This window comes from Phyllostomus discolor, chromosome 10 (genome assembly GCF_004126475.2).
Source record: "Phyllostomus discolor isolate MPI-MPIP mPhyDis1 chromosome 10, mPhyDis1.pri.v3, whole genome shotgun sequence".
Lineage (NCBI taxonomy): Eukaryota > Metazoa > Chordata > Mammalia > Chiroptera > Phyllostomidae > Phyllostomus > Phyllostomus discolor.
This window is the reverse complement of record NC_040912.2, coordinates 69761750-69787878: the sequence shown is the minus strand read 5'-3', so window position 1 is coordinate 69787878 and position 26129 is coordinate 69761750. Positions and strand designations below refer to the sequence as shown.

At 38.3% G+C, this 26129-nt stretch overlaps 1 protein-coding gene across 1 annotated transcript in view; it reads left to right on the top strand.

Moving 5' to 3' along the window:
• Positions 1–26129, top strand: part of CADPS2 (calcium dependent secretion activator 2) — a 575914-nt gene that overhangs the window by 506254 nt on the left and 43531 nt on the right. Inside the window, 8 exon segments of the mRNA XM_028525503.2 lie at positions 2261–2402; positions 2528–2647; positions 7082–7237; positions 8590–8737; positions 9446–9460; positions 15192–15266; positions 23105–23188; positions 23292–23324. Of these exon segments, the coding sequence (XP_028381304.1) occupies positions 2261–2402; positions 2528–2647; positions 7082–7237; positions 8590–8737; positions 9446–9460; positions 15192–15266; positions 23105–23188; positions 23292–23324 (773 nt within the window).

The following is a 26129-nucleotide window of genomic DNA, read 5'->3' as shown; positions in this document are numbered from 1 at the left end:
ATTGGAAAAAAAAAATCTGTTTAGGCTTTGAGGGTACTGTTGCCCTGGAGAAGTTTGTGGATGATATTGACATATTTAGCTGAGCTGAGTATTTTATAAGATAATACTGTTAGAGTTGCTAGTAATTACATTTAGTAACTATAAGCATGTCTAGCTATTCACATCCATTAAAGAGAATGAGATTATTCAGGGACTTTTTCTCACCTTCCACTTCTGCACTCTAATCCAAGACACCACAATCACCACCATCATCACCTTCCTCTTCATCATCATCTTTTACCTGGTCTTTTGCAGTAAAGAACTGAGCACTGACCACCTTCTCTGCTTCCACCCTTGGCCACCTACTCCATTTTTCACACAGGAGCCAAAGAGATTTTATCATGTCACTCCTCTACTAAGTAATAATAAAAACAATAATGCATCCCACTGCACCCCATACAACCCATACTCCTCACCATGTCCCATCATCTAGACATTACCTTGGCTATTCCTCCCTCTCCCTTACTCTACTCCTGCCACACTGGCTTCTTTTTTTTAAAAAAGTTTATTGTTGTTCAAGTAAGGGACATAAAGGAAAGAATAAACAAACGGGACTTCATCAAAATAAAAAGTTTCTGAGCAGCTAAAGAAAACATCAGCAAAATGAAAAGGGAACCAAGTGTATGGGGAAATATATCTGCCAATGATACCTTGGACAAGGGTTTGATCTCCAAAATATATAAAGAACTCACACGGCTCCACTCCAGGAAGACAAACAACCCAATTAAAAAGTGGACAAAGGACCTGAACAGACACTTCTCCACAGAGGACATACAGAGGGCCCAGAGACATCTGAAAGGATGCTCAGCATCACATTGGCTTCTTTGTCCTTTTAAAGAACACCAGCTTACTCCTCCCTAAAACTTCCTGCTAGCTGTTCCCTCTACCAGCAAACCTTCCCTCCAGATCTTCCATGGATGACTCCTTTGTTGTTTAGTTGCAATTAAAATGCCATCTCTTAAAAAATATGTTCCCTGACCACAGAGCATATTTTTTAAATGAACATGTTCTCATTTTGAAGGTTATAAGAAATCACAATTGGGTTTAGAATGTGTTCACTTGAAAAATATGTACCATCTAAAAATTACAAATTCTTTATTGAATATTACTTAGCACTACTTAGTATTTTCCTACAGATTCTCTATTCTTTCATGGTGCAGTGTAGGCACATACTGACTCTCTTACTCTGTTTGGACTGCAGTAACAGAGTACCATAGTCTTATAAACAGCAGAAATTTATTTCTCGTAATTCTGGAGGCTAGGAAGTCCAAGGTCATGGTACAGGTAGGTTTGCATCTGGGGAGAGCATGCTTCATAGGCAGCCATCTTCTTGCTATGTCCTCACATTGTGAAAGGGTCAAGGGATCTTTCCAGGATCTCCTTTATAAGGGCACTAATCCCACTTTTGAGGGTTCTGCCCTCATGACCTAATCACCCTCTAAAGTCCTCATCTCATACTACCATCACGTGGGGTGTTAGGATTTTGACAGAAGAATTTGTGAGTGGGGTTTGGACAAAAACATTGTCTGCAGCACTGACCAATGTTCTAATGACGGTGTGTGCAGAGAGGGCGTTCATCCTCTGGTGCAGGCAGGTGCACCGTGCATAGGTTCTAAGACTTTACAGCTACTTTAGGTAGGAAGTTTCATACCACAACTCATTAAAGACAAAAGGACAACGGAAAGATGCATGTGATGTAATTTGACTGTTTTTAAAAGCACACATGGAAGACTATTTTTAAAAAGAAAATCCACAAATAAATAAAAAGTGAATTTAACAAGTATTTCTCTTAGAAGCAGTCAAGCTTAGCTCCAAGCTCTGCGGCGATACACAGCATAGCACAGGGCTTGGAACTCTGTATAATTTCTAGATTTACATGTGTCCTGGGCTTTAGGGGATCTAGCAGCTCCCTTGAGTCTCCAGTGAGTGGTCATACGCCTCCTGTGTTAAACCTCTCAGAAAGTAAAAACATACAACTTTCCAGGAACATTTTCAGGAAATATAATCCATTTGTGTTTTGGAGAGCCATGTATAGAAGGTCAGTTACACTTCTTTATCAGTTTTCATGATGCAATATTTGATATGAGGAGCAAGATGCATTACCATCTATAATGCATCTGTTCTTCTGTGTCAGACTCTTTCAGGAAGTTTTTTCACCCATATTTTCCAAATACCTGATTTCATCCCTCTGACAAACACTGTTTCTGCTTGACTATTTCAGCACTTTTATGTAATGGAAAGTTTCACAAACACTTGCAAGAAATCTTTGTGCCCTTGGTGGTTCGCTACGTCGATCTCATGGAGTCCTCCATCGCCCAGTCAATTCACAGAGGTTTTGAGCAAGAGACGTGGCAGCCTGTCAAGTAGGTATCCCACCTAGTGCCCGCACAGCACCTGCCTCTTCTGTCCCAACCATGTGACTTTACACATGGCCATCTGTGGTTATTGCTCACGGTGGTCCCTTCCCACGTTGTTTGTTTCTTTACAGGAATATCGCCAACAGTCTTCCCAATGTAGCTCTTCCAAAAGTTCCAAGTCTGCCTCTTAATCTTCCACAGATTCCTAGCCTTTCTACTCCCACATGGATGGCTTCTTTATCTGAGTCCACGTGTGTATTCCTCCCTTACTTCCTAGTGGTGTGTTAGCTAGTGCATGGCCTGGGCTGTGTTCTATGCAGACGTGTTTAGACTGCATGGCATTTGTCATTGTTGGTTCAGGAATACTGTTTGGGTTCTGTTTTCGTTTTTAAGCTATTAAGCTAAGCTTAGCACATGGATGATAAATGGTGCCATTTTTTTTAATAGTCGCTGGTTTGATGTAGCTCATATGTAACATATGGGGCAAGGGTCATCTGGTGACCCAGGTTGTAGACTGGCTAAGGGACATAACCAGAGTTCTCTAAATTCAGACATTCGGTGTGGTAAGCAGTATGTCTGGGACCTGAGCTGGCTCTAGCTTTGTGACTGCCCACATGGCTGCTCTTGTGTGTGTAGAAAACCATTGTAACAACAGTTTCAAGAATATAATCTTTTCCTATCTTTATCTTAGTTTAAGAAACAATTTTGCTGGCTTCAGAGAAGAGGTTGTCCTCTATATCTCAACACCAGCAAGGTCTTCTTTCATCCTTTCATGTATCAGTTGATGGTACCTTGTTAGTTTTAACTGAACTTTATGTCACTAAAAACCATATTTATTAGCTCCAAGTGTGAAGAGCCTACCTACTGCGGATTCAGTAAGTAAGTAAGAGTCATTGAAGTGAAAAGTATGCGGTGTTTCAAACCAGTCAGTCCCAGATTTAGATCCTAGTTGATTAATTTTAAGTCTTTCTTAGCCTCAGTTCCCTCAACTCTAAAATGGATAAAATACTTAATCTTAAGACATTCTTGTGAGGATTTAAGAAAACCTTTGGAAAGTACTTGGCACATCCTAGGTTCTCAATAAATGATAACTACTACTATTTTACTTCATGATTGTTACTGCTATAATTATTGTTACTATCATCAATTATCACCATTATTATTATTATTAACAGTATAGTTTTCAAAAATATGACCTTCACAGCAATCAAATGAACCAAATAATAGCCCATATTTGGCCCAAAATATATGAAGTCAGCTAGAAAGAATAATAATTAGAAGAAAAACACTATAATTTATTGAGAATTTATTGTTTCACATACAGTGCCAAGTTATTTGTATTGTTTATTCTATTACAGTTCTCCCAAGTTTTCCCTTTCCCCTCTCCACCCAGCCCAGCCCTCTCTCCTGCAGTCAGTCCCCTCTTTGTTGTCCCTGTCCAGGAGTCATTTACTGCACTAAGCCTTTTAACAACCCTATGAGGTAAATATCATTATCTCCATTTTACAGTTAAGGAAACTAAGTCATAAAGAAGTCAGGAGACAAATTTGTCCAATGTCTCACAGTCAGGACTGACATAGGCAATGTTTGAACCCAGGTTTGCCTGACCTCAGAGCCCTCACTTATTGTCATTCTGCGAGAACTGACTGGTTGAGAACTCATTTAGTGTCCTTTCTACCTACCTTACCATCACCCGTCAAATCTATTCCCAGTCTAGTCTGGGGATCAAGAGGAAAAAACAGAAGAAATGACCAAGAAAGAGAACAACTAGCAAAATAGTTTGGCTAAATTTCTGCAAGTTAAACATCATCATCATACTCATAATATTTATTAGGACATTAAGTTACATGTGAATCTCCCTCTTACTGCTTTGGGCCATTACAGTGTGTCAGGTGGAGTCTGTGTGTGCTCAGGGAATCTTAGGAAGTACATGGAATCTTTCTAAGCTTATGATTTTTTTGTACTTCATACTGTTCAGTAATTTAACTTCTTTTCATCCTCATTTATCATTTGTTTAAGAATCTTGATTTTAAACAAGAACACTATTGTGGGCATAACCTTGTGAAAGTTAAGGGATTTTTGTCATCACTATTTTATTGGCTTTGAGGTACGTGTGGACCCTGAATCTCATTTTTGGGACCCCTTTGTAAATTGCCCTGTGTCTCAGGACAGGAGTTATGACCAGTCATGACTTTGTAAATGAAGTGCTTACACTTTCACCATTCTGGGCAAATAAAAAATATGTTTCAAAGTTAATAACCATTATCTTTACCTGCCAAGATGATCAGCATTAGACTCTTTGTCAAAGTGGTAGAATGACTTACAATGTTATGATGTCATTGCAATTAGTTTTTTGAATTTTTGCTAGGAAGCATTAAATAGCAAATGCATTTCCATTTCACATGTATAAGGAGTTAAAAGTACAACTAATGATTAAGTGAAGATTAGTAATATCAATGTAACCATGGGTTTGAGGCTATATTCCTATACACTAATGTACAAATTGCCTCAGGAGGTGCTTCCCACATTTCTCCCTACATATAATAATATCGTCACTCCAGGGTTTTTTAGTTCTAAAAGTGAATACCAGTAAGATTCTTTCTGGCATTTTTAGGGAATTATCTGATTCTGTTATTCACGTTTGAATTATTTATTCTGTTAATAATACTTTTAGGAATAAGTCACTCATTAGAAATAATTTTAGAATGAAAAAGTTCTGAAAAATGGCAGGCTAAATATACCAGCTTGAGTGCAAACCTCTTGACATTTTTTTCACCTATCTATTTAATTACAACAAACACTTCTTAATTACATTCCCAATTAAGCACCCTTATTGTTCAGAAACATATCATAGCATTAAAGAGCAAAAGAAACATATATCCATATTCTCTATAAAAATTTAATTGTTATATATTATAAGAAAGTCCATTTTTAATAGAATTCTACCTTTACTATTTGGGATTTTGTATTGAGTGTGATTTTTGCTGTTGTTATTTTGTGGTGCTGTTAAAGAATGCATACATATTTCAAATAGCTCCTTATATTTCTCCTAAGCAAAAATTATAAGAAGTAGATTTGTATCTTCATCAATTACATTGACTTATTCTTAAAACACAGGTCCTCTAATCTACCAAATATTATTACTGCAGATACAAAGAGGCATTTTCCTTGGTAATTTCCTCTCTGATTTTTATTATATACAGCGCAAAAATGAGAAGTAAATTTTTTTCAAATATTTTTCACAACAATATCAGCATGGTGTTGTTCTGGTTCTTGTGGGCACTAATTATTAAGGTTAAGAGCTATTTAGTGAACAAAGTGCTATGGGTCATTTCAGTGCTTTGCTGATTGGTCCCTTGAGACTTTAGCTCTGAGGACGTTCTGGCTAGACAAGGAATCATGAGGAATGACTGGCAGAACGGGAGTAGGGAAGCAAAGGAGAGTGGGAATGGAGCTGAGATGCTGAGGCATGAGGGCTGGGGGCGGGGGACCACAAATAAACTTTTAATTAGCCAGAGCAGGAGGTGGTGTTTTTTTTAAACTAGCTAATTAAGATATAGTTATCTAAATAATGTGGCTATTTAAAATAATTTTATTTTTTATAAAATTTTCCACCATTTGCTTGTGATGAATTGATCTTTTAAAAATTTTCTTTTACAAACTATAAATGCATATAAAAATATAAAAGTAGGTTAGTATACATTAAGTAATTATTGGAAAACTGAGGAGAAATGAATCATACAGCCACTTGTTTTTTCCTTTTGTTCTCTTACATTCAAATTTCAATATGTTTTAATGAAGGAGGATTTTACTTTAAAAACATCTATTTCTCTACTAGGCTATATATGTACATAATGGAAAATAATAGTTTTATATTTTGCCTCAATATGATATGTACTCTGGTACAAATTATTTTTGTACATAGAGTAAAACTAATTTTACTGTAGTACATCTTGGCTCCACAGTTAGAGAGATACAAGGACCTGGAATATACAATTATGCTCCAACTTCAGAGCACCGGGAAGGTTATTTCTGTGTTAGACAATACCTTGTGCTGTTAGGTTTAATTATGAGCTAGAAAAGGCACACAGCATTTCAAAATAGAAGTAAGATTTTCTTCCCTACCCAGCTGTTATTTCATGTCCAGTACTGTTTCACCTTTACCCGTAATTGAGAAGTTTAAGGGCTCTGTGTGCTACACACCTGCGGATAGACAGACAGCGGTCATCCATCGTGATAACAGAGGCACATACCCGTGAGAAGAGTAAAGCTAGTAGTTGCTGTCATATGGATTCACTCGTACAAAACACACTTTCCTGAATTTCTAGAAGGAAATATTTGTGTATTTATCCTAGAGATTAGTAGAAAAACATTTGAAATGTTTCTTCCTTTGTACACAGTTTGATTTCTTTACTAAGGTATCCTTATCCATTTTACACGTTTGTATGAAACCTTCCTGTGGTATATTTATTTCTATTTTGTTGTCCTGGCCTGGCCTTATTTATTAAGAAGTGAAAAAGAAGCATTAGAAGGCTGAACAAAGAAACTCCTGGTCACTAGAGATTTTATGTGGTATTTCTTCACCAATGGCAGTTCACACAAAAAGGGGGGAGGGCACAGTGTACTGATCTGCAGAGCTAACAGTGGAAGTTCATGGTGTTCTCCACTTTTCCTTTTTCTTCTAGCAATGGCTCAGCAACATCTGAAGACCTTTTCTGGAAACTTGATGCACTGCAAATGTTTGTCTTTGATCTACACTGGCCAGAACAAGAATTTGCCCACCACTTAGAGCAAAGACTCAAACTAATGGCCAGTGATATGATAGAAGCCTGTGTCAAAAGGTAGACATGTATTTTCAAGTTACTGCTTAACATGCCAGCACCCAAAAACCACTTTTCACCACATACTTGTTATGGAATTGTCACCAGAAAGGTTCCAGTATGTACTACTGTTGCGAAATTTAATGAGCATTAGGTTCTCTGACCTAAACTCTGGGGACCCGTGTAACTCATAAACTTGGCCTGATAATTTTCTGGGGTCTCCTAACCATTGCCCTCATCAGTAGCACCCACACCACATTAATCATTTCTGTTGTGTTTCTTGTTCCTTCTCTGGGAATACTGTGCTTTAAATTCCCAAGGCAGTACTTCCCGAGACATAGTGAATAGGTCTGTTAAGTACTTTGCATCATGTACTGTGTCTGTGTGCTGTGAAATGGCATGGCAAATTCTAACTATGATCGGTGCCAGCACTTGTTATGTTTTCTGTATCCTCTGTCTCCATCAGATGATTTCCAGGTATCCCTGCTCATTCTTAAAAACTAACCAGAAATAAGTTATGTAGCTTTGGATTCTTCCAAATGTGCTTTCATTTTTTAATCGTCCTTACAAAATCAGCATTGCCTCCTAACTAGCCAGGCATGGTTTTTCATTGCCCGTGTTCATGAAATGTACAAGAACAAGGTGGGGCAGCGTAGTGCAGTAACAAACGCTGGTTGGAGCAATTGAGTAATCCTGAATTCTTTAAAGCTAAAAAATCCCATCATTTGAATAACGATGGCCTTCCAAGGCAAGGCCATGGATTAGATTTTTTTTTAAATCATATTCATTGTCTGTGATTCTGATGTCTCAAATCTGTGGATGTTCTTTGGACACTTATTAAGACCAATTCCAAACAGCCTGTGATGTGATTTCTTTCAAAAATGTCACTGCAAACCTCAGGTATTTGAAAGAGAAACTAAGTGACGTACATTTTGTGTTGTACATTATGGCATTTTAGAGTTTTCCAGACTTGCACTTTTTGATTTGATAATAAATCCTCACATGCAGGATTTGTTCTGCTTTCTTGCAGAGAAGCAAGTGATTTTTCTGGTTGGATATTAATTCAGGCAGTTAAGTGAGATTAGGAGGTTTTCCCATTACAAGTGATGCACTAAAAGTAGGAAATCGCTTCATTTGGGTAGAGATATTGCCTGAGTGACTGGAAAAGCTCTGTTTAACAGAAAATATCATAGCCTGATCTTTCACATGAGACACCTGAAAAGAAGAGCATCCCCCCACCCTGTTCCCAAGCACTGCCACTCTCCTTATTTGCGTGTTTTAAATTAGCATCTTGTAGTATTGATTTCACTTTCACAAAACAGGTGGGATATATGTCAAAATTTCTTACTCTGAATTCATGTTTTAATGACTAGAACAAGAGCTGCATTCGAACTCAAGCTGCAAAAGGCAAACAAAACCACTGACTTGCGCATTCCAACCTCTGTGTGTACCATGTTTAATGTGTTAGTTGATGCCAAAAAACAAAGCACCAAACTCTGTGCCCTGGATGGAGGACAAGAGGTAAGTGGATGGAGTGTCACAAATGGCAACGCATCACGGGTGCCCTGGCAAAGAGCAGTGCTCTTTGCAGAAGTCGTTCACTTGATCAGATTACAAAAGACAAAGTTCTCCAATGTAAGTGTTTGGTCTTTTCTTCACCTGCATATGGACTGCCCTTTATCCTTTGTTTCTGTCGATTTCTTCTTTTTTATGAAGACTGCCTAAAATTTTGCAAGTGGCCATTGAGTTTCAGGTATGCTTTTTAACAGGTTAGGTGTTGTGTGTTTACATAAAGCTTGCCTTTCACAAGCAAATGAGAAAGCTACCTGCTTTGTTTATACAAATCTAGCATATCCAGAGTTTGCATCCAAAAGATAAGCCACAGAAAACAGAATAGGAAATATTTTATTTACAGAAAAGTTTGTTTTTTAAAGAGCAAGTTGAAATATAATAGAAAATTAGGCGTTACTCTTTTCAATAATTATCTCATTGTTTCAATTTTATGAACATTTTGTTTGTGTCTACATTCAGAAATAGATTATTTTACCCTATGATTTATTTTTGTTCAGAGTCATGATTGGGTGAATTTGGATCCAGTTTTCTTAGATTATCTGTTTAAGTTGATATTGTGTTGTTGCCTTTTTTCCCATTGTAATTACTTTTTCATCATTTCTTTACTCCTCCCTATGTTCTCCATCACCGTCTTTTTTTTTCCATGACATGATCCAGTGTTGTAGTCAATGGGTAAGTTTCATTTTTTAACCACATTCTCATTTAAGTTATTATTTTTATAAATGTACATTTTTTATTTTTACTTTTTCAAATTAACATAATTCCATTTTCAGGTTTTGGTTTCTGTGTGAGTAAAATGCTCATGGCTTCCCACAATATAGCAATAGCCCCAAAACACATGAAAGCATATGTAGATATTATTACGCCTTAAGTAATGTCAAGAGGAATGTTTCTTCCTTGTTAGGCTGCAGAATCTACAAACTTAGATTTTTTAAAAGATAAAACTATACAAAACCAAATGAATTCACTCATTTAAAATAAGCTCTAAGTGAATTCAGAAGCAGAATGATTATTAACATTTTCAAAATTTATTTGTCTTATATATGCTTTAATACTAGAAAAATTTAAGAGTGTTGAGCCTTAAAGGACATACAGCATTATCAGAGCAATCTCTAAATTCAAGGACCATAAAGCCACTACCAAGGTCACTGCAGGCAGAAGGACCAGTTGTGGATTTCAGTGAGGTACCTGAAGCAGTCTCTCCTCCCACTCACAGCCTGGAGGTGACTGTCAGCCAGGGAAGAAAGAGGCAGGTGGGTGTCGGGAGCCTTTCCCCTCCCCAACGCAAGGTTTCTTCCAGGTGCCACACAGAACCTCAGAGGAACATGGTTTGAAAACCTTTATGCATATAGAATTGAATAGATCATATATACATTTATAAGTCAAAGTGTTTTTGCGCTGTATGGATAAATTGAATTTTACAAGTCTTACAGTTGACACCTGGGAGTCAAACTCAGTCAACTCTTTACTGGGCTAACAATTCTCATCTAAGCTAAAGGGTTTAGGTAACTGTAAAAAAAGGATGAGGAGGGCCACCACTTGTGAATTTCCTACTTATTTAACCCAGATATATACATTAGCTATTTCACCATAATTTATGTGTGTATACACACATTTCCTTCTTTGGGCAATTCAGCGGGGGAAAGATGTATTTCTAATACCGTAGCATATGATCATATATATTAAGTGACTGATATATTAGATTTGTTGAGTGTTCAGTAATTATTCTCTGATCATTTACAACATGATTTACTATCTCTAATTATCTGGAAAAAAGGCAGCTGGTTTGGATAGCAATGGCTCGTCTTCACCTCTTCATGTTTTTCAGTACTCAGATGTAAGCCTTTGATTGTCTGCTTGAGGATATTGTCTCAAGTTTCTTTATAATAAGCCCATCCATTTCTCATCAGGTTTATTGAATCATCTTGCCTCTTCCCACTAATACTGGATTTATCCATTTGTTCTTTGTTTAGCACACACTGTAGTACCTAACACACAATAGACACTTAGTAAATGTTTGTGGAATAAACACATTGATTTGTTGTCACTGCTTTAAAAATCCTCCCTGTCAGAAGCAACTTTGGTATTTAAAAAGAAACAGGCAATACACAACTGACAAAACATCAGTGCATTGTCAAATGATTCTTTACATTAATAGGTGGATGGTTTTTGAAGAGTAATCTGCTACTGTTCATTATGTCTGCACCTGTACCTTCTCACCAGAGACAATTAATTCCCCACAACTTTCACACAATTAATATAGTTCAAAACATGCAGGTGTAAAAGCTATTAGCAACCCTGAAAAGTGGTAAACAAGAATTTAAATGCAAAAGAAGGATTTTATACTTTGCTTTTAATCCCCAGTAAATATACCCACATAATTACACAGGCTTTCCTACTCTGTATGTGCTTGAGATAAGTTATGGAACTGTTGCAAATTAGTAAATACATCGCATGCATAGATGAGCTAGTGGGCCCCATTTTAGACGTTTGTAAGCAACAAATAAAGTTGTTGAAAATACTAACTCATTATACAATTTGGAACCTTCTAAAACACAGGGTCCAGCAGAAGTAAGGCCTGCTTGAGTGTGGTAGGTAGGGTAATAATATGGGTGTAATAATTTATAGTTTTAATTTGAACTTTTCACCTAAAATGTTATAAGGTGTGCTTGAGTGTAATCTTGTTATGCTACAGAATTACATGCTTATGATTTTGTAATAAAAGAGGGGTGTTATTTGTGCTGGACCCTGTATATAAGAGTATGCTAAATCAATAAATGTAGCAGAGATGTCTTCTAAATTATGAGGGAATTACCTCTGCACATCTCCAATATATTGTTATATTGTCATTGTCAAGGGATAAAACCTTCCTGACTCTTACCTACAAGGCAGCCCCTTCTGTGCTCCTGAGTTATTACTCTGTTTTCTTACATGGCACAGGATGATGCAAACCTGCTCAGCCACAGCCCAGAACTGTGGTGTGTAATGGAGTGATTAGTGAGTGAATGATCAGCTCATGTGACAGGTGTGTGTAATGAGTCAGCAATCTCAGGCCAGTCCCTCAGGGACAGGTGTTGCGATCACAGAACCACCAGTGTTTAGAAATCCTTATTATCTCTCCCTGCAGAAACACAGGGGACTGCAGGGGCCTTACACAGTCACCTGCCCTCACAGCCACGGCACCCGTGGCCCATCCGCTGAGGATGAAAGTGCAGTAATGGCGCCCCTGGCAGGGGTGTGGGTATCAGGGGATTTACTTGTAGTGGATTTGTTCTCAATTATAGTAAAATACTCCCATTTCCAGAACTAGCAATCCAGTATGTTTAAAATTCATCCCAAGAGAAGAACCAAAATCTTTAAGACTGCTGGATTACACTGGCATTTGATTGGTCTTCATTTCTTGTGTGTTTACCTAAGAACAGTGCTGTAAAATTAAGATATTTACCAGAGGGTCAAGTGATGGGCGGCCAGGGTTTCAGACCTGTGCCTGACCTCTGAATTCCCTGGGCTCCATGAAGAATTCCTCAAGGGTCGTTTTTAACCTAATTCAGAGTTGCCTACTGGGAAATCAAGGCACCAAGTTTACTTTGGAAGGCAGGTGTGGAGAACATAGTCTAAGAATGGTCTGGAACCCACCAAAGCTCTGGTATGTAGCATTATGGATTGAACTTGAAGAAGTGTAAGAATTTTATAGCTTTTCTATTGTTACACATAAACACTTTGCAGAATTTTGTCAAAAATTTGGTTTATCAACCTAAATGAAAGATCCATCCATTTTAGCTTAGGTAACATAAATGTCTCTGCAGATAAATTCCGTTCCTTCCTCTTTATGTTCTCTTTCAGTGTGTTCGTGTTTGTCTGGATCCCCCAATAAATACCTTTTCCGAGCTAATTTTCTGTTATCCATATGTGGCACATGTGGGTTATTCTCTTTACCATATATATATATATATATATACATATATATATATATATATAAAATATGAAAATTGAGGCCACCTCCTCATTCCCACTCACAACGCTCCTAGACTACCTGTACCAACTGCGCAGCGAAAGCAGATTCTGGAAGTTTCCAATGACATTCACATTGAATACTAGTGTCAGTCAGCTAATCAGATAAATTTACAATAGCAAAATATGATATTCTGCAAACCTAACAAAACCTTATCCTATTTGGGTTTGCCCTTTAGGTAGCAAATTTAAAATGCACACTTTTCTTCCTTTCTTCCTAACTTTCTATCCCTCTCCCCCTGTCCTCTTCTCCCTTTCTGATGTTGGCCAGATCAGGTATCAAAACAGCAGTCTAAAAGTATGTATTATAGGGGAATTTTATGGCTTCCAGGGTCTGTGGCTTTCTCTGCCTTTCAGTAAAGAGGGACTTCTTTTGTGGCTCATCTCTTGATTTTACGAATTGCCAAAATTGGTCCAACCTTAAGGTTTAACATGTAGAAACTCTACCACTTTATATCCAGTGGCCTTCTAGTGACATTTGATTACTTTTGAGGTAAAAAATGAAATTTATGGCAAATAGAGATAAACAATGAGGATAAGGCATATTTGAGAATACCCAACCATTTGGAGGCCTGGGTGCCTCCACCCCTGACTCTTCTATAGCACTTTCCACATGAGAGAGATATGAGAGGCTGGAGCCCATCTGCTGTCTTCCTTTCTGTTCTGTCCCCGTAGAATAGAGAGCCTCAGTCTGGCATTTCCTTTCTCCCTGCTGCACAGACACAAGTTTGGAGGGAGAAGGAGAAAATGTCAAGAGAGAGTAGCAGAGATGGAGAGCAAGGACAGAGCTTATTTGCATGAACTCCACCTCCCAGTCAGCTGAGGGGCTTCAGCTGGAGGGGCTGAGGGGCAGCTTTTTTGTGTGCCTGTGTCTGTGGGGGGGCTTCTGGCCTTTTCAACGACCAACCAGCTTTTTCAGGCTCTTTCTCCTCTACCTTTTCTTTTTCTTTATTTTCTCCCCTTTTGCTTCTCTTCAAGCTTTCTAAAAGCAAAGTGTCATTTGTCCCATTTGTTCTCTGCAGAGCACAAGTTAGGGAATCAGTAAGGCTTTAAGTGACACAGACACTTAGTCCTTCACTTTCCTGGATAAAACACATGCGCAGGAAGCTGCACACTTATACATGTCTGTTCATTTCACACCACTTCTCAACACACACACACACACACAGGCAGAGGGAGAAAATAACTCACATGTGCCAAAATTATCCTTCTTTTCTTCATTATTTATGGAGGTATATGATCATTGGTGACTGTCAGAGCTCATGGGAAGTAATCATTTTTGTGTATTGCAAAGCAGATCCCAGTTGATGTTTTGTTCTGTATGGAAACTTTGAGACATGTTTTCAGAAGAAAAAATCGCTTTCAAAAAGTTACATCTTAGCAAAGCATTCAACCAGCAGCTGTTAAGTTGGTCTAATGTTTATACTGACCTGAGTACTTTTACTCCATGCATTATGTTAGCTGTTCCAAGAAGCCTTGAACCATCAAGATAGGGTTAGTCTTTACAAGTCACATTTTCTGTGAAGTGGCTATTGGGGACAATTGGCTGTCAGATAAATGCTTCTAAAAGAATTACTGTTTAAATGAATGTGCCTTCACATGGCGCCACAGAAGCTGCAGCTCCTGCTAATTTAAGAATGGAACTCTCTAGTATTTGCTAAAGAAAACAAACAAAAAAAGAGTCTTTCAGGTTTATTTTAAATACATCTCTCTTTTTTTGCATTTACTTAAAGGCACCTTTATCATGAGGAAGCAATAATAAAATGATGGGGAGTGAGTGCTGTTTCATTATACCTTTTATGGACTATTAATTTGTTACCATCTATTCACCTTTGTTGATGAAATTTTAATTTTGCCCTTGTTTGAGCATATTGTAAGAATTGTATAAACCGCTGCTCCCTGCACTGACAAAAAAGTCCTTTTAGAGTGAACAATTGGGAGCTCATTTTATTTCTGGAGCACATTTAAAATAACTTATTGAATGAGAGTTGTCAGACATGAAATCCTGTATTAATTAAATCTTTTTCTAGTCTTTTTGCTTCTCCAGCTAAACCAACCCTTTAGAAAAATACATGGCCACCTTAATTATAGAGGAGAAGACAAAAAGTATCCTTCACATTCCTCTGCCTGAATAAGAATAAAAACTCAATTCATCTATATAATAACCCCATTAGCTGCTTAACTCAACAGTGCACATGGGAAAATTTTCAAACAACAATGTGAAAAGTGTTGATTGGGTAGATCATTTTCAAGGTTTTGTTCTTCTAATGTTCAAAATGATCATTTTAAGTTAGTTTGATATGTCATAACTAGTAGCTTTAAAGCATTTATGACTTATGATAAAAGTTCTGTGTCCATATTAACTAATGCATGTTTGTTTTTTAATATCTAGCAACAGTACCATTCAAAAATAGATGATTTGATTGACAACACTGTAAAAGAAATTATTTCACTGCTAGTTTCAAAGGTAATGTATTATTTGTTCACCTTTTTAAATCAAATTTAAAAAATTGTTTTCAACTGAGAATCTTTAGAAATATCTTTCTTATGTTTCTAAATACCTAACTGAGAAATAGTAGTTTAAAAAATAGGGGCAATAAAAGTTCAAATTATAAGAAAAGTTATAAGCAAAATATGAACTCTCTATGTCAACAACTTTTGATATTTTGTTATAATTAATTTTGGTTTTACATGCCATTATTATTCTTTTAAAAAACTCTATCTTCCAGTAACACTGTATTTCACATTCATGTTAAACTGTGTTCTGTCTGGGGCTGATTCGAGTAGTTATCATTCCTTGAATGTAGCCTGTTTGTTGTGGTATGCCTTGGGTTTCTACCTTTAGTTTCCTTTTTAACTCATTCCACAGATCTTTACAACTTTCACACTTTAGGCTTTAACTATATGCTGAGGATTTCCAGTTTTGTCTTTGAGAGGAAGTGTGGAATTATGGCTAAAAGCCCAGAGCAAGCGGAAGTCGCTGAAGAATTGGAGAGGCAGGGAGTAGGGTAGGGAATCAATCCTATTTGCATTGTAAGAAGACTTATTTGATTGCCTGCAACAAACAGACTAGAGAAGGGGCAGTGGCTGTTCATTGGTCTCTGGTAGACTAATCCAAAGACATTTAAGATTCACAGTGGACAGAGATGGTATAGACTGAGTGTTGGTGCTCCCCTCCCTCAATTCATGTGTTGAAACCTAATAGTCTCTAATGTAATGGATGAGGAGGTGGAACTTTCCAGAGTTGATTAGGTCATGAGTTGGAGCTCCCATGCATGGATTAGTGTCTTAATAAACGACACCCCTCGGAGCTCCCTAGCCCTTTCTGTCATGTGAAAACACAGCCAAAGACAACACCAGCGAACCAAAAACTGGGTCCTCACCAGACATAAAATCTGTCAGCCTCTTGACTGTGGACTTCCTGGCCTCCATACTGTGAGGAATAAATGTTTGTTGTTTATAAGCCACCCAGTCTATCGTATTCTGTTATAACAGCCTGAACAGACTAGGACAAGGGGTCAGTGGTGAGGAAAGAAAAAACATTAAAAATTACTCCACAGTTTATGGCTTGAAACACAGGATGGATGTTGATGCCATTACCTGATGCAGGGCGCCCTGGGAGAGGAGCATATTTTGAGGGAAAGACCATGACATCGGTGTTGGACATGGCGAGATGAGCTGCCTCTGAGACCTCTGGAGGAGATGCCACGTAGACATTCAGATACGTGGGTCTGGAGTTCAGAGGAGGTGTATGGGACCAAAATATCAATGTGATTCTAAGGGTTCCACCATTGGAAATGGGTCTGTATCAGTAGCTGCCAATCTCAGACATACGTGCTGTTGTTGTAGAACAGTTCCTGCAGTTCTCCTACACTTCCCGTAACTGGAACCCCTAAGGAGGAAGTAAAGAAATTAAATAGAAAAAGTGAAAAACCCTTAAAGAAAGGGAGGAGAAACAAACCCCAAACAAAGATACCTCTAGCCAGAAAAAGACCTAGATAATTTTTACCAAGAAAAAAATATGATGGTAGCAACATTTAATTTTACTAAAGAAACAAAAAATGACATTTTTTTGCCCATTCTATTAAAATTAATTAAATGGGACAACATGCAGGATAGTCAAGGAGCTGGACTCTTCCTATTTCTTCATGTTAACAGCTGAGTGTCCTTAAACAACTCAGTTTCCTCACCAAAAACAGGAGGATATGAAAAAAGTGTATCTACAGCTGATTCTCAGTCTACAGCAAATGTGTAAACTTCTGTGTGAAGGCCTCTGAGAACCCCGCCCTTCCTCCCCAGGCTCTGCGGTCCTGTCGCACACGATGCGAGAGCTGGAACCCTGAGATCATCTCGCATGGATATTTGTATAATGGTTATAAGATGGACTGTCACATACTTTTATGTTTATAAGATACATTTAATGCTTTCAATTTTATCTTAGGTAGCATCCTAAAATATAACACTGATCAAAACAAAGCTGTTCCAATTGAAGAGAGAAAGAGGCCCAAAGCCCTACCTATGTGGCCTCCTCTCTCAAAGCAGAGGCCTGATCCCCAGAGTCCACCCCAGGGTGCAGTCCCCTTGTTCACAGATGAAGAAACAGGGTCAAAGGTTATACAGTAGATAGCCACCAAGCTAGGAGTCGACCCTCGAGGGCTCTAAGCCTATAATCTTCACACAGTACCACACAGAACTCAGCAAGAGGCCTGAGAAGACCTGTTCTGACTGAAGAGAGGAAAAGACAAGAGCTTTATTCCCAGTTTCCTCATGCCCTCTTTACATCTAGGTTGTGCTGACCAGCCTGTGTGTTCCTCCTGTAATATTTGTTGCACACAGGCATACATGCTGTGGGACCAGCTCGGGCAGGTAGACAGGCGGGGCAGCGGTCAGTCAGGTAGATGAGAGTGGAGGTCACTGTGTGTAATATGATGAGAACAGAATCCATTGTGGTAACATGGGGATGCCGCACGGACACTGGGAGGGAATGAACGAAAGAGCAAAAAATGAGAAAATGACTATTCCCATGATGCACTCTGGTGATAGGGGCTCAAAGAATTCTGGGTATGAATGAAAAGATCACAGCAATACATTCAACTTCCTAACTCCTCAGTTATTGCAAAAAGGGATTTAAGAAAGAATATGCACTTTATCACCTAGTATGTATCGATATAGATATATAATTATATAGGTGTAACTATACATACACAGAGATATTCTTTCTGATAATCCAGAATATTTCCCCCTGAATTTCTTTAAAGAAGGATATGGACGGAGGACAAGTTCAGCCTGTCTAGGTGATGTAATCAAAAATCTTTCCAGCTCAAGCTGATGAGATTAATTTGATTAAATTTACTTTTTGGATCAAGTCCATGTACTCAGAAGACACCTATTCAACTCGAAGTATGTGCTTAAAAAGAATGACACATTATTAGGAGCCATTAGGAAAGAGGAAATACAAAATAAGTCACTGTTTGTGGGGCAAGGGGGAAAGGAACAATGAGAGAAGTGTGGAGAATCCACCAACATCTGGGCCCAGTGCGTATTTTGGAACTTGTTTTAGGTACTTTCTAGAACAAGGTATGTCATGAATAAAGCTGTGCTGTCAGATACTATCCATTCTTAATACAGATATGTGTAATCTGGAAAGATCTTTTATGAGTTATTGGAACAAGGGTTCAAAGTGGAAGTGGATTCACAGTTGGAGAAAAGACAGTGAGGAAAAGACACTATTGTTTCCATTCAGGGAAGGAAACCTGTTTTCTCCCAGCCCATGGTATTCTGATTTCCTGTGGAATTTTAACAATAGTAGTTGGTCCTGATCTTACCAAACAAATATAAAACATCTTCTAATAGATATCTCCAGCCCCACTAAAAGCAAAATACCCCACAAAAAACACCCCCCTCAACAATCCATCATATTTATGGATGACTCTCTTTCCTGTGGAAGATTTTATAACTCGCAGTATCGATGACACAGGTGTCCCTTGTTTGCTGTTCTGAACCCACTCAGCTACAGCAGGGCTCCTCCCCATCATTTCTCAAGCTTTGTTTCTGCTTTCCATAAATGTAGGAAAATGAATCTTATACACTCTTAAAATTCAACAGAAAGTTTAAACCAGCAAGCCTTGTTGCAAACTTCCTGTTTTATTCTACCAGTCATTTCAAAGCACTTTCATCTTTAATTTCTTTGAGAGTATGCATGGTGAAGCAAAGTTGGTAATTACCCAGACAGTTTAGGTGTTAAATATTATTCAAACAAACCCAGTAAATGGCATCCACAATAAAGGGCAGGGAAACAAAGAGATTATAGTGTTTCATTCTAACCAGACACCCTCAGGAGAACAGAGTGCATGAAGCAGGCCCCTAAGTACTTACATATTCCCTGAGCTGTGCGGAGTTCACAGGAAGCAGTTAAAGACACAGCAACTAAACTCAGCACTGAACTGGATTTCTTTGGAATCTTGCTGTTTTGTGCAATTAAAATCTGGATGGAAAATATATTATTATTAGTCACTCTTGATGATGTTAGTGGAGTTTAGTTGTTATTTTTTTTTAATCCTCACCCAAGGACATACTTATTGACCTTCAAGTGAGGAGAAGGGAGAGAGAGAGAGAGGGAGAGAAAAATAGATGTGAAAGAAAAACATTGATTCATCGCCTCTCACACTTGGCAGTTCCGACTAGGGACTGAATTTTCAACCTAGGCATGTGCCCTGCCCAGGAATCGAACAAGCAGCCTAGGTATGTGCTCTGGCCAGGAATCAAACCCAGGACCTTTCAGTTTATGGGTTGAGGCTCCAACGGAGCCACACTGGCCAGGACTATAGTTTAGTTTTTAAGGTATCTCTTCTGCCACATATACCTCAACAAAAATCTTAAGGAACAGTCTTCCTGTAGGAACTCCATGATCCCAGGGTTGCAGCTGTTCATGGCCAAGTGAGCCCTTAGAGTCCCAGGTGTATCATGCTTCCCCAGGGGCTAGTTGGGGAAGGGAGGAACCCGAGAACAGGCTCTCCACTAATGTTCACATGGAAGCGAAGAATGCTGTGACGTGCATGGATACAACCCAAGGCTGCTTCCTACTCTGAAGAGAAGATGAGCCAGACAGGCTGCCGGGGTGCCACAGTGGCAAACTTCTGCCCTAAATCCACGTGCCAGTGGGCTTCCCCAAGTGTCACTTACCCACTCTGTGTCTGCTACCTTGTGGCTCAGCTCCTGTGTCATCTTGTAAATGAAGCTTACCTGGTATCCTCCAGTAGAAGTCATTGTTTCCTTCCTCCAGTTTCAATTACATTGTTTGCCCATCTGCATCGGCCCTTAACACTTTCTGCCTTGTGTCTTGAACCACTGTATAGACATCTGTTTCTCCCACTAGTTTGTATTTTCCTGGAGGGAAGGGGTCTGAGACTCATATTTTTTTCCATATTAGGTGTTCAATAAAAATAATTAAAACAAAGTGACATTTATTGAGCACTATTATATGCTAGGCACATTACTTATATCACCTCATTTGATGCTTACAACTCTGTAGTAAGATGGTAAAGAACATGGGCTTTGGAGCCAGATCACGTGGGTTCAAAGCCTTGCTCCTCTACCATCAGCCAAATGCCCTTGAAACAGATGGGCATTTCAATGCGGGTCTTCTGACTTATAGCCTCAACTCTTACTCTACCCTCATAGATATAATTTAATTGAATTGGACCTAGTTGCTGACAACCAAACTCATTATTACTCCTTATTTGCTAAACAGTTCTAAAGCTGCCCCCATTAATTTGTGACTTAAACATAGTTAGGTTTTTTAACTTGTATAATGGATAGTGATTTAGCTAATCATATCAGTAGTATTAATTTTTTAAATTTCTTTAGTAGTTTGCCATTTGCACTGTCCTTTCACATAAATCATCTCCACTGATCTTCCCACGATTCTTGTAACAGGCAGGACAGCTGTTACTTTTCCCTTTTACTGATAAATACACTAAAGTTAAATGTCTACACTGTTGTCTCATAGCCAGAGAGTGGCAGAGCTTTGAGTTGCTTTCAGATCATCTAAATCTATCTACAGTGTTCTTGCCTTTGCCTCGCCTTGTCCCTCAGCATCACTTACATGTGTAAACATATACTCACTTGAAAGCACCAAGAACCAGGTGCTATGCCAGAGCCTTCAATGGTCCGGGTTGTCTGGTAACCATAGCAATTGTCGTACTCCTCGTGGCAATTGAGATCACCCAGCACACAGTGGCTCTTAAGACTTGAGTTACAGGAGATGAGGCATTTTCCACAGAGGGCCATTAAGTTTGGAATTCCCTTCCCCTGGTCTGACATAGCCCTCGAGGCTTGGTCTTCTGGGTCTTTGCAAAGCACATCAAGTTGAGTTAGCCAGCTGTGATTGGTAAGAAATTCTAATGGGCTGGAAGAAGATGCTAAATTGACTTTTAGTTGTGAGCAATTTGTAAGTTTATGTTTTTTGCTGTTTGTATCACTTAGGATAACTAACCAGTCACACATAATTCGCATTCTTTAAAAATAAAAATTTAGTCTGCAGCCTGCCTGATTTTGTTTCTGTGTTCTTACATCATGTCGCAAATGATGTGATGGAGAAACCTATAGGGAAGTTTTTGTTTCTTTTGCATAAACTATTTCACAGTAATTGACCAGCCGCAGAGAACAGATGATCTGCTGTGCACTCTCAGTGAGCTCGCCAGTCACCAGAGACCAATAAGCTGTGTCCCTAGAACTATTACCACTTTGTTGAAGAAGCTGCTATGTGAACAAGAACCAGCCTTCGTTAATTTCCCTTTTCATATTTAAAAAACCTTGTCAGTATTTTCCCTTTGGGACTGTATAATTTGTCAACAGTGCGTATTATTTTAGGTCTAAAGACAAAGGATGTAGGGCAGTGGTCCTTATTAATATCTCTTATCTATCTTCATGCCAGATCTTAACATTTCTACTCAATGAAGTAAAATTCTCCGCACTTCAATTGTTACAGTGTATGTGTCATAATTTTTATCCCATGGAAATATAAAATTTTAGAAATGTAGAGCCCTTTTGAAACTAATTTTTTAATTCCTTGTACCCCACCCCCAGCACTCGCACACACACTCATGCACACACACACACACACAGTGTAACTGGTGGAGAAACTGATTAGCATGGTGGTTGCCCTGAGCTCACGCAGTACGGTCAGTGACAAGACCAGGACATCCATTCTCAGCCTAGGGCTCTTTCTGTTGTACCCTGCAGTGTGTGTACCTGTATTAGCTCCAGACTTTGTAAGCTTTTGAAAGCAGGGAATGATCCTTATGTACCCCACTGGAATTGCTTGGTAAATGCTTATTAACAAATGTCAGTCTTTATTTTAGTGTTACAAGAGCCCAGGTGTTCACATGACATTACCTGTACTTTTTAAAGTATTCAGTACCTTCTGTAGATAGAAAAGGTTAGGGAATGGCCACGTGATATATGATAGAAGGAGTCTGACTAAGTTTGATCATCATTACTTCTAATTTCTGTTTTTTATTAAGGAATAATTGACTTAAAATATTAATGTTAGTTTTAAGGGTATAACATAATTATTTGATATTTGTATATATTGTGAAATGATGACAATAAGTCTAGTTAACACTTATCCTCAAACATGTTTATAAATTCTTATTGTGATGCAAACTTCAAACATCTGTATTGAACTTGAAAATTGCTTTGAAGGGATAGTTTCAGACTTGACTGGGGGTGGTAAACATGCACAATACAGCATACAAGTGATGTGCTGGAGAAGTATGCACCTGGAAGCTCTGTAATTTTGTTAACCAGTGTCACCTCAACAAATTCAATTAAAAACAATAAAATAATGTAAAGAAGAAAACAGCCGGGTGATAAATGTTTAAGAAAATATGTTGGTTTTGTCCATTGAAATTATACATATATTGATATTTTATGCTAGCTATCTGCTCTGCACAATACTCTCAAAAACAATAAATTGTTTATTTTTAAAGCAAAAAAAAAGGTATAGGCTCAGGAATTTAAAGCCATTTGCTAATGGTTTAAGTTATTTCACATATAGTGACCAGAATCCTATTACACATTATTCTCTTGCGTTTAAAAATGTCTGCGTCATGTCCAGAAATTGGAAAGGACCTTAGAGTTCGTCTTCAGAATGAAAGGGTGAACGTCACGAGCCAGCCTCTCAGCTGTCAGTCTGTGCACTGTGGGCTCTGTGCCCTGGCACAGGTTGGCTCGAGAACCATTTCCCTCTTGCTTGTTTGTGTGCACAGTCACTTTCTAATACTCACCATGAACCGCTTACAGTTTGTTGCAGTGTTGGAAGGGGTGTTGTCTAAGCTGTCAAGATATGACGAAGGCACTTTCTTTTCATCCATTCTGTCATTCACTGTAAGTATTCAAATGAGTTTTCTCTGGTTGCCTTTTGACTGTTGTCACAGTACTTATTGACAGTTAAAAAATAATTCTTATAATTATCTCTTTTCCACTTAAGGTGAAAGCAGCTGCAAAATATGTTGATGTTCCTGTAAGTATTTTTGTTTGCTTTTTTAAAACTACATATAATTTTTTAATGATTATGGTTCACTACAGGCTTATTTCAAATCTTCAAACGAGTGCCATTCCCCCAAAAAACAGTTTATTTTTTTTAAGGGCTAACCATCATAACAAGGCCGGGCAGGGTTTTTCAGTGTACTTTCCTGTACAATTAGTCCTGTACAATTTGGGAGCCCTCACAGAGGTCAGTTTGTCATGAGAACATGTCAGCCCAGGTGCAGAGGGTATTTAGAGCCCCCTGGGATGAGGCAGAAAAATACCTCAGGCTATTCACAGAAAAAACGCACACTCTTCCATTCCCGTATCTAAACGTCATAACGGGTTTCTTATAGAGGTGAAAGTACCAATGAAGATGAACCAGTTAAATCAAAGAACGAAATTTTCTAAATACAAAAGTATTATAAATTAGTGTTCATTTTGTTTAACATTTAGTTTTTCAAAGAATTGTTGGGAAATAATTATAACCTATAGACTTGTTAAAAGATTAAAATACCGTGAGAGGACATTATGGAACTTATGTAGCTACGATGAAAGAATTCACATGATGGATGGAGTCAAAACGTTAGTGAAGCATTTTTAAGTTGATATAATCATAATACAATCAGTTTCTGCCTTAAGTCTTATTATCACATGTATGATCAAGGTCTAAACTGCTACGTGTAATCATATATCTTGGTACATGTATCTGTCTTCAAAGAATTAGAGCACAAATGAAAACAACTTAAAATTTAAATTAGAGGGAATGTAAGTAATCTCATCTCTAGTGAAGACCCGTGAGCGCGTCACTCCTCTGCATCGTCACCACAAATGGCGGTGGGGTGAGCACGGGCCGGCTTCCTGTGTCGGTGGCAAGTGACTGTTATTTTTTAAAACACGTAACTGCATTTTATAGGGTGACAACTATGTAATCCCCAGATTTATTGCTGCTGGAGTTATTATAAATGAATGGGCCATCCATTTTCTTGCCTTTGCATGGGGTTTCTTTGAAACATGGCTTTTTTATTTATGAAGGATTCCCAAGGAAGTCTTGGTGTACCCTTTCTCTTGTACCAAATCAGAAAGTTACTACTGGGCAAATATGCAGAAATAGTCACATGTGTATGTTCCTGCACAGCAGCAGCACAAAAGAAAAAAGGGGGCAAATTAAGGAGAACAGTTGGTATTTATTGTCTTTAAAAAAAGATAAGTAATCACAACACATGAACTTCATTAGAATTCCTACAGTACTTTATAATACAATTTTGGTTTTATTTTGAATTACAAATGGGATGGCACACCATAATTAGTCCTGTTCTTAGGACTTTTGAAGTCCTTAGCTTGACACTGTACTAAATCTGTTAGACCCCACAGAACTTCAGAGTTGAAAGCTACAGAAAGTGGTCCATTCCCTCCCCTGCTCAATGCAGAGCCCTCCTCACCTAATATCCCTCACAAACATTTTTAGTGATTGCAAGTTCATCATAGGGCAGCCTCCTCTTATATATAATGAGTTGAAATTCTGTAGCTCTATGACTTCAGCCTTGGTTCTAATCCCTCTCCTGAATGATAATTATTTGATGATAATTATCATGCCTCCTCTGCCCAAGAGATATGGTAGCTATTCAAAGGGATATGTTGCCCAAGGAATTCTTATTTTATACGTTAAACATCTTGAACTTCTTCACTGAACTATTTGTCAAGCACATACTAACAGCTAGGCCCTATGTGTAAGGGATGAAAATACGCATTTCCTGCTCATACCCTTTATCATGGCATTCACTCTCTAGATGAATTCCAGCATGCCAATGTCACTATTAAATCAAATTGGCCACCACCACCCCCCACCCGCAGCGGCGCTTACCAAACCATAGGTGTGGTCCAGCAATGGCACGTTACTAGGAAAGAAGTTTCTCTCCCAGATCTGGGCACTACACCTATATTGCTGATACCACTGAATATTAACTTCAAAAGCTATAAAGTGCTGTTGACTCTTAACAACACTGACTGATTTCATGATAAAACTCCAGAAAATGAGCCTCTTTGGAGCCAGTGTTTTAAGGAGAACCTTATAAGAAACAGAACACTGACTCACCTTTCACAAAAATCAACACAAAATTGATCAAAAGCCTGCAATATGTAAGCTATAAAATTGCTAGAAAAAAACCTAAGAGAAATATATGTGGCCTTGAATTTGATGATGATTTTTGTAGACGCAACACCAAAAATATCCATGAAAGAAAAAAGTCATAAGTTAGACTTAGTAATTGACTGCTCTGCATTGTTAAGAGAGTGAAAAGACCAGCCACAGACACATATTCAATAAAGGACTTGTATCTAAAATGTACTGTCCTCAACAATAAGAAAGCAAGCAATCAATTAAAAATAGAGCAAAAGATCAGAATGAACACTGCAACAAAGTATATGTAACGTAATCATATGGAAAGATACTCAATATCATTTGTCATTAGGGAAATACAAATTGAAACTGAGATACCCACCCTGGCCAGTCATCCTGTGTACTGAAAGGTCATGGGTTCAATTCCCGTTCAGGGCATATACCCACATTGCAGGTTCTATCCTCAGTCGGGATGCATACAAGACAGCAACTAAATAGTTGATGTCTGTCTGTCTGTCTGTCTGTCTCTCTCTCCCCACCCCTCCCTCTCTCTCTAAAAGCAATGAAAAATGTCCTCAGGTGAGCATTAAATAAATAAACAGATGAGATACCACTACTCACCTATTACTAAGGTTAAAATTTTTTAAAAACTGACAGTAGTAAAATGTTGACAAGGAGGAT